Below are 8,976 nucleotides of genomic sequence, written 5' to 3' on the forward strand. Positions count from 1 at the left end.
AGAGGAATAGTAGAGGGTCGCACACTGTGTTATTTTTGCAGGGTGCACACATTGTACCCCCACTCCTTGGGTGCCCACCTCAATTTTCAGACTCCTTGAAATTCCCCCACCTCCTCCCTCAAGCCAGGGGCTCCATGTGCCCCCCTCTCCTCTCCCTCATGCCAAGGACTGGGTCAGAACCGATAAAAACAAACCCCTCCAAGGCGACTTGGAGGCTATGAAAGGGGCTTATAACCAACAGGGGCACGTTATGATGTGAGGGAACAGAGCACGGGATGGGTTCTATTCTGAGAACACGACACAGTAACTGAAATCTTCCATTCCTTGTATTCGTAAAATCCGTCAGGACAGCTGCTGCCCGGCGCTGATCGGACACCCGGCCTCTCCTGTCGCTCGGAGCGGCTGCGCTCTGTTCTCAGGGGCTAGCTCGTGCCGCGCTCGGGTGGCGACGGCTCTCTGTGCAGGGAACCCCCCCTCCAGCACAAAGTGGGGATCTGCCCAGAGTGTCTCCGGTTCATGTTGGGCTGAACCAGTGGGACGCTCTGACACAAATACCCTGAGCACTGGAAATTCTCCGTTTCAAACAGGGAATCAGATCCCATCAGGTCTACAGAGCAAATGCTGCTCATCCACCGGGAGTGTCATCTAGGCCATGGTCAGAGGGGGCGACCGCGAGATCCCAGGGCTGGGCAATCAGGAGTCACGGGGGGGAGTGAGGGGCTCCGGCAGAGCTGGGTGTGAGGAGCCCAGGGCTGGGCAAGCAGGGGGCTCTGGGTCCAGATTAAGGGGCAGCAGCAGCAGGGCTGCCCAGAGGATTCAGGGGGCCTGGGGCAAAGCAATTTTGGGGGCCCCCTTCCATAAAAAAGTTGCCATACTGTAGAATACTATAGTCTCATGGGGGCCTCTGTGGGGCCTGGGGCAAATTGCCCCACTTGCCCCCTTCCCGCCCCCCAGGCAGCCCTGAGCAGCAGAGCTGGGAGTGGGGGAAGCTCAGTTCTGAGCTAGCAGGGGGCTGTGGGCCGGGAGTGAGGGGCTCCAGCAGAGCTGGTCGGGGCGGGGAGCCCCGTGCCACATGTCTCTACTTTCCAGCCTGTCAGAGACCTCCCAGCCCCTCCCTGGCACCCCCATGTGGGGCATTCCCAGATTTGCAGCTCAATTAACCCCTGAACCCGCCTGGGAGCCGGGCACGGGCCAGGGGCTGGATCTTTGCTCTGTGCCCCTCACCCGCTCCCTGCAGGGGGTCTGAGCAGTGGGGCCACCTGGCCTTTGAATTCAGGGGTGTCTAGAGATCTGGGCTGTTTGCGATCCAAAGCTAAAGGGGTGACTCCCACCCCCGCACCAGTCTATGCTGGCAGGGGAATGGGGAGCAGGCTGTGATATCACCTCTGTACGTGGCATTAGTCAGAATCATGGGGCAACCCAACTAATTCCCAGGGGCAGGGAGTCCCAAGAGTTACCCCTGCTACTATCCAGTGACAGGAAGTTTGGGGGTTAACCCCACTGATACCCAGCAGCAGGACGTCCAACAGTTTAACACTACAAATATCCAGTGGCAAGGAGTCACGTGAGTTAACCCACTGTAGACGTGCAGACTCACCCCTGTGGCACCTCCTGCTGGTGACTTCAGCGAATTAGCTTGATTCCAGCTCCAGAGCACCCTCTGCAGGCCGGTGATCCACCTGTCCTCTGCCCCCCCTGTCCCTCCCTGGACCCCAGTGTCCCTTTAACTGGTGTGCTGCCCCCTGGCAGTAACCCCTCAGTCTTAGGGTCTCCCCTCCCAGGGGAACCCCCACCCACTATTCCCATCTCACCTCAGTATCAGGCTACTGCCAGTCATTGTCTAGCCCCGCACCAGGCTGCAGTATCAGCCACTCAGCACTGGCAAGGGGGGTTTGGACCTGCTGCCTTGGCCTACCCCTGGGCTGCCCCCTGCAACCCCCAGTACCTGTTAGCCCAATGCTAGGCCGCAGCCTGGGGCTTTCCAGGCTGGAGCTCCCCAGCTCCTCTGCCTTTCCCCAGCCCTGCTCCACTCAGGTACCCTGTGTCCAGCTCCCTGCAGCCAGGCCCATCTCCCTGTACAAACACAGAGCCTCTTATAGGGGCCAGTTGGGCCTGACTGGGGCATGGCCACAGCTGAGCCTGCTTCCCCCAATCAGCCCAGGCTTCTTGCCCCAGCCACAACCTTCCCCCAGGGCTGTTTCAAGCCCTTCAGGACAGGAGCAGGGGTCCACCGCGCTACACCCACTAATACCCAGTGGAAGAGGATCCCACCGGTTAACAGCACCAGTGCATACGGGCAAGGAGTGTCGCAGGTTAACACCACTAACACCCAAAGAAAGCTAGTCCTGCGATTTAACACCACCAAACCGTAGTGGGAAGGAGTCCCACAGTTTAACCCTGGCAACATGCACTGGAATGGAGTCCTACGTGCTAACCCCTCTAGTACCCAGTGGCAGGGAGTCCCAGAGGTTAACCCCCTAACACACAGAAGCAGCCCTTGAAATATGCGTGTGGTTGGCAGGTCACCCTGAGCTCAGTCACTGCCGCGCGCTCCAAGGCCCCGCGCCCGCTCTGCACTGCAGGCGAAGACGCTGCTCAGCATTTCAATAACTGTGTCAGTCTGTGGCCGAGCTCCGGGCTGACGGGCCGGGGAGTTGCACTGCGAGGCTGCGGGCTGGGGCTGTTTATGAGCCAGACCCGGGGCCGAGCTGTCACAGCGCCAGGCGGCCTAGATTCGCTCAGAGAGAGTGAGCTCAGCACAGTCCCTGCAGTGTGAGCATGAGACGGGGGACAGTGGAGAGGACAGAGGCAGACCAGGGCCAGCTGCACCTAGACCCTTCCCTGACTGCAGCTGTCTCTGAGCCACCACCTCCCTGGGTGGGATCTCGCGGTCGGGCACAACAACCGGGACCTAGACAACACTCCTGGGGGACAAGCAGCAGGGCCGGCGCTTCCATTAGGCGACCCTAGGCGGTCGCCTAGGGCGCCAGGATTCAGGGGGCGGCATTTTGTGCGCTCCCCATGGGGCGCACGGGAGCTTCCGGTCCCGCTCCCGTCGCGCCGCCAAAGAAGGATCTTCTGCCGACGTGCCGCGGAAAACAGCGGCAGGCAATTGAGCAGCTCAATGACTGCCGCTGTCGCCTGAGGCATTTTGGCGGAGGGTCCTTCTTCGCCGGCGTGATGGAAGTGGAACCGGAATCTCCTGCGTGCCCCATGGGGAGCGCACAAAATGCAGCCCCCCGAATTCTGCCTAGGGTGCCAGAAACTCTGGCGCCACTCCTGATGAGCAGCATTTCCTCTGCCGACCCGATGGGATCCAATCCCTGTGAGGAGACGTGTCTGAAAGAGCGACTGTCTCTTGCTGTGTCTGGGCAGTTCCCAGCACAACACGGCCCTGATCTGTTGGGGTCTATCTGTGCACCTCTGTAATATAACTAATGACAAATCCCGACAGCCCTGGAGTTTGGGAGAGCAGCAGCTGAACAAGCTGATCCAGCTGAACATGGAGTCAGTGAAAATCTTCCATGATTGTCTGAAAATGTTGCCCTGTGTCCTGCTAACAAGAAGGCCAGAGCATGGAGCGTCTTAAAGGGTGCTCCCCATTCCCCTGTTAGGCCAGCCGGGGGAGGGGGTATTTGCACCTTGAACTTTGGATTAAAAACAACCCAGACACCCCTAAATTCAAAGGCCAGGTGGCCCCACTTCTCCGACACCCTGCGGGGAGCGGGTGAGGCGCAGAGAGCAAAGATCCAGCCCCTGGCCCATGCCTGGCTCCCAGGTGGGTTCAGGGGTTAATCGTTAACCAGGCATGTTCCAGTAACAGGCTGAGATCCCGGCTCTGTGGCTGCACATCTGGGAATGCCCCACACGGCGTGTCGGGGAGGGGCTGGGAGTCTGGACTAGCCCCAGCTCTGGGAGGATCCAGTGGGGGTGGGGCTGGGAGTCAGGACTCCTGGGTTCTCTACCCCTGGTTTCAGGACCCCTTGCGGTTCCTGGCCAAGAAAGAGCAGGGCCAGCGCTACTCGCGGTGTGAGCCCTCTGGTATCGGCGGGATTGTCAGTGCCTGGCAGAGCCGGGGGCTGCACGTCCCCTCTAAGGCAGGACCCCGGTTTGCGTGGCCAATCCCACACGCCCCCTGCCCTGCTGTGCTGTCTGCGGAGGGGGCTGATCACATCCTGTCAGGGTGTAAATCCAGTGCTCTCGGCTCCGCTTTATTAGCTCAGGTCTCTGACAGCCTGCGCGGTAGAGACAATTGACATGGGCTCCTCTACATTCCCTGCCCCCACCAGCTCTGCCGGAGCCCCTCACTCCCGACCCGCAGCCCCCTGATAGCTCAGCCCTGGGATCTCGCGGCCGGTCACTCGAACTGGGACCTAGACTCCACTCCCCGGTGGCTGAGCTGCGTTTTCTCTGTAGACCCAACGGGATCTGAGCCCTGTGAGCCCTGTTAGAAACTGGTAATTTCCATGTCATGGGGAATTTGTCAAATTACCCCACTGTTCACTGCAACACAGAACAGGAGACACTCCGGGCAGGGGGGGTGGTTCCTCGCTCAGAGAGCCGTCCCCACCCGAGCACTGAGAACAGAGCGCAGCCGCTCCGAGCGACAGGACAGGCCGAGTGTCTGATCAGCGCCGAGCAGCAGCTGCCCTGACGGATTTAAGAACAAAATCAAATAAAACTAATGGACAATTTCAGCTACTGTGTCGTGTTATCAGAATAGAATCCACCCCGTGTTCTGTTCTCTCACATGGTGACATGCCCAGAGTCATTTATAAGCACCTGTTGTAGCCTGTGAGGAGTCTTGAAGAATTAGATATTTGATAACGAGCTCTTCAGTCTCTCAGAGAAAGGCCTAACATGATCCAATGGCTGGAAGATGAAGCTAGATACATTCAGAAGGGAAAGGTGCAGATTTTTAACCGTGAGGATAATGAATCACCGGAATAGCTTACCCAGCGTGGCGGGGCTGGGGTGGGGGGGGATTCTCCATCACTGCAATGTATAAATCATGATGGGACGTCTTTTCAAAAGATCCGTTCTAGGAATTATTTGGGGGCCGTTCCCAGGCCCGTGTGACACAGGCGGTCAGACGAGATGATCACAATGGTCCTTCTGCCTTGGAATCTCGGAGTCTAGTGCATATTATGCCCCACGGCTATTGACATGATCTGAAATAGCCGACAGAGCTGACATAAAACAAACAGGAAAAATACACACAAAAGAGAAAACCCAAGTCCAACGGACATTTCAAAGAGAAATTTTGGAATGACCTGAAATGAAGTTGTCACGGACTCACAGATCGTGCCCACTCTTGGCCCCGTGCGGTCCATGGCGGGTGGTGCCTTTCCAGTGTGACAGCCCTTTGCGGAGGTCCACTGTCTCTCGGGGTCAGGCCACTCCACCTTCTGCTAAGGCTCTGAGCCTCAGCACGTCTGTCTCTCGCCGTGGGCCCCCTCAGGGAGTCCACTCGCTCTGGACCCCTCGGGCCTCCACCCCCGAAGGGGTTGATGCAACACTGATCTCTAGCCCGGAGCAACTCTCAGCCAGCGTAAAACAGGAGGGTTTATTGAGAGTCAAACACAGCACAGGAAACTCTCAGGGCCTCAGGCCAGGCCTCCCTCAGCCCAGCACATCCCAGTCCCCCTGCATCCAGGTGGGCTCTGCCTGCTCCCCCTCTCCAGCCCAGAGCCCCCCTGCTCCCAGCTGGGCCTCCGATATCCCTGGTCCAAAGCCCCCTCTGTCCATTGGCTTCTCTTCAGGGAAACAGGGTCGTAAACAGGGTGGCCTGGGCCTCCTCTCCTCTCAGCCCCCCTCTGGCCCCTCTGTCTGGAACCGGCTGGTCAGGTCACCGGGGTCCCCTCCCCGCAGCCCATTGTCCCTCCACTGGCCAGAACCGTCTGCGACTCCTGAGCTGGATCTCCGGGTCACCATGTCACCAGTCGCTGGGGTCTCCATCCTCCAGGCTATCGGCCGGGGTCCCAAGTTCCCTCTCCGGTCCTCTGTACCAACAAACTCCCTCTCCCCTCACCTCGTTAAACCAGTAACACCCGGGGACACTGAGTCCCCCTCCCTCTGCATGCAACCCACTGGAAAACACGGAAAACCAAGAAACCTCCCCACTTCGTCACAGAAGTGAATTTGTTTTTTTCAAAATGTTTCCTCAGCTGGGGCAGGGACTGTCTCTCGCTGTGTCAGGGCAGCACCCGGACCAATGGGACCCTGATCTCTTGGGGTCTATTGATGCACCTCTGTAATATAACTAATGACAAGTCCCCACAGCCCTGGAGTCTGGGAGAGCAGCACCTCCGAGAATCTTTTCCAAGCTGATCCAGCTGAACATGGAGTCAGTCAAAATCTCTGGCCAAAGTCTGAGAATATTGGCCTGTGTCCTCCAAACAAGATGGCCAGACTGTGGAGTGGTGTGAAAGGGTGTTAAAGGGAATTGGAGTCAGGACACCTGGATTCCAGCACCAGGTCTGGGAGGGAAGTGGGGTGTAATGGGTCAGAGCAGGGGAGCTGGGAGCCAGGACACCTGGGTTCTCTAGGGTGCCAACCCTCCACGATGTCTCCTGGAATTGAAGGTTAAACTTTAATGAAAGATTATGACATGTGATGAAACCTCCAGGAATACGTCCAACCAAAACTGGCAACCCTCATTCTACCCCACTCTGGGGGAGGTCAGAGCAGGGGGCTGAGAATCAGGACTGACTGGCAGAGGGTGTTGTCACCTGGCTAGAGATGGAAGCATTTCGGTAAAAATGTCCCATATTTTGTAACCACAAGAGTCTTTTCCCATAAGGACGTGGATCGTAGGTAAACAGCTGTTCATCCAGCCCCGTCCTTACTGGAATCTCTCCTCCCCTCCCAATCACTGACTCCACTGGCCAGGAGGGCTCTGAGCTAGTGAATAAATACAGGCCCTTGTAGCTCCCAGCTCCACTCAGCTGCTTGCGGAGAAGACCCAACCCCGAGAGAAGATGAGAGTCCAGATGCTGGCTGTCCTGCTCCTGTTCGTGTCCCTCCTTTGTGCCGAGGGAATCCGCGGAGCGTCCCTGGCTGGGGTGAGTGGGGGACCCTGTTCCATTCCTGGTGTGCCAGGCGCTGCCCAGACACACAGCGAGAGGCTGCCCCTGCCCCAAAGAGATTCGGATGCAGTAATGGGTGAGAGGGGAAACTGAGGCACTGCCTGGTGAAGTGAGTTTCTCCTGGTCACACAGTAAGACAGCAGCAGAGCTGGGAATTCAGCAGTCCTGCCTCTCAGACCCTCCTGCCCACCTCTCTGTCTGCTGCTCTAATGAGGTGGATTTCCCTCCCCTCCCAGAGCCACTCCAGGCGTGCTGACTTCCAGAGCCTCTGCTCTGACCACTAGACCCCGCTCCCCTGCCAGAGCTGGGGACAGAGCCCAGCAGTCCTCTCAGGACTTGCTTTAGAGACGGGCGCTAGATTCCCCATGATCCCTCCAGAGCCGTGACTGCTGGTCAAACAAACACGGGCACAAGTGAGTCCCTGCTGTCCCACTCTGACAGGACTCGGAGTCCCAGCACTCGGAGGAAGGCCGAGGCGAGTCCAAGGTGATGGTGAAGAGAGAAGCGGTGAGAAGCGGGAGGTGGCTTCGCTTGTGTCACTGCTGGGACTGCTGTGGGTAGGGGAGGGCTATGCTGGGTGCTGTGGGCCAACCCCAGTAAAATCCTGTGGCTGGAAGTTCAACAGATTTATGTCTAAAATGTCCCCTATGTTGACTGAATTAATATCCAGTGGTAGGGAGTCCCACAGGCTAACCCCAGGAAACCCTGTGGTAGGGAGTCCCAACTCCAACATATCCTGTGGCAATGAGTTCCACAGTTTAACACCTATACTATTGCATGCGTTAACCCCAATAATATCTCCTACCAAGAAGCATTTCTCCTGCCCAGCAAAGGGCAGCAGTGGTCAGTCCGTGAACTCTGACATCCTGCAGAGAACATAACCCTTTAGCACTCACTCATTCCTGGGAGTCAGGAATAGAACCCAGGAGTCCTGATTCCCAGCCTTGTCCTTCCACCAGCCCCTGATCTAACCACTAGACCCTACTCCCTTCCCATAAGCCTTTAAAAATTCAAATCCTTCTATACAGATCAAAAAGTGTTTCTAACACCACATGGGAATAACAGGTTGGGGAAAAGCTGGGAGGGGACTGGGAGCTAGCACTCCTGGCTTGTGTCTCCAGTTCTGGGAGAGGAGTGGGGTCTAGTGGTCAGTGCAGCGGGGGCTGAGAGCTAGTACTCCTGGGTTGTGTCCCCAGTTCTGGGAGGGGAGGGGAGTGGGGCCTGGTGATTAGTGAAAGGGGGGGCTGGGAGTCAGGACTCCTGGGTTGTGTCCCCGGCTCTGGGAGGGGAAAGCAGCTTGGGAGAAGCTAGTCAGGGGGTCAGTTCAGGGCAGGCCTCACTCTAGTCTCTCCATCTCTTCCTGACGGCTCAGAGTTTCGCTAGATGTCGCTTCTGCTGTAACTGCTGTCCTAGGATGAGCGGCTGTGGAATCTGCTGCGACTTCTGACCCCCTTTCCCCGTCACCCAGTCGGTGCCTGGAGGCTCCCCAGCCCGTCCTGGGAGCAGATCGAAGCCAGCCTGGGGCTGAATTTGCCTGGGATCAGGGGGACGCTAACCCTCCTGCTCAACCCCAATAAAGTGTCTGCCTAGACATGGAGCTTGTGTCTTTATTCTCACGTGCCATGTGCTTGTCACCCATTCCCTGTGGGGCTGTGCCCGACCCCGCTCCCTGCAGCACAGCGCCCCGTAGCACCACCCTGGGGCATTGGGGCCAGCCCTGACTGCAAAGGGAGGGCCCCTCTCACAGGGCCACTGACTGCAAGTGCAGAGACCTTAAGAGGTTTGCTTGAGATAACGCCTCTCAATGGTGATTCTGGTAACACAATGGAAGAGTCCCAGTCATCCTTGTTCTACGCCCCACACCCCACTCCCTTCCCAGAACCGGGGA

General features: G+C 57.8%; 1 protein-coding gene across 2 annotated transcripts; it reads left to right on the plus strand.

Annotated features, from left to right (window-relative positions):
* Window positions 1-6,867: 6,867 nt before the first annotated feature.
* On the plus strand, window positions 6,868-8,679 carry LOC120390328 (hepcidin-2-like). Of its 2 annotated transcripts, none has more exons than XR_005591062.1 (3): window positions 6,868-7,064; window positions 7,467-7,595; window positions 8,461-8,679. XR_005591062.1 is itself a non-coding variant. In XM_039512910.1 (3 exons), exons 1-3 carry the CDS (start codon window positions 6,981-6,983, stop codon window positions 8,533-8,535), a joined length of 225 nt encoding a protein of 74 aa, XP_039368844.1. In that variant the 5' UTR covers window positions 6,929-6,980; the 3' UTR covers window positions 8,536-8,679. The 2 variants fall into 2 exon arrangements, 1 of the variants encoding a protein (XP_039368844.1); XM_039512910.1 differs by having other exon boundaries at window positions 6,929-7,064; window positions 7,530-7,595.
* Window positions 8,680-8,976: the final 297 nt, after the last annotated feature.

Source organism: Mauremys reevesii, linkage group 24, assembly GCF_016161935.1.
Source record: "Mauremys reevesii isolate NIE-2019 linkage group 24, ASM1616193v1, whole genome shotgun sequence".
Taxonomy (NCBI): domain Eukaryota; kingdom Metazoa; phylum Chordata; order Testudines; family Geoemydidae; genus Mauremys; species Mauremys reevesii.

Excerpts from the sequence above, each read along its gene's own strand:
- LOC120390328 (XM_039512910.1), top strand. The coding sequence starts at position 6,981 with ATGAGAGTCCAGATGCTGGCTGTCCTGCTCCTGTTCGTGTCCCTCCTT. Across the intron at positions 7,065-7,529 it reads GCGGAGCGTCCCTGGCTGGG|GACTCGGAGTCCCAGCACTC; the intron begins GTGAGTGGGGGA and ends CCACTCTGACAG. Across the intron at positions 7,596-8,460 it reads TGATGGTGAAGAGAGAAGCG|AGTTTCGCTAGATGTCGCTT; the intron begins GTGAGAAGCGGG and ends CTGACGGCTCAG.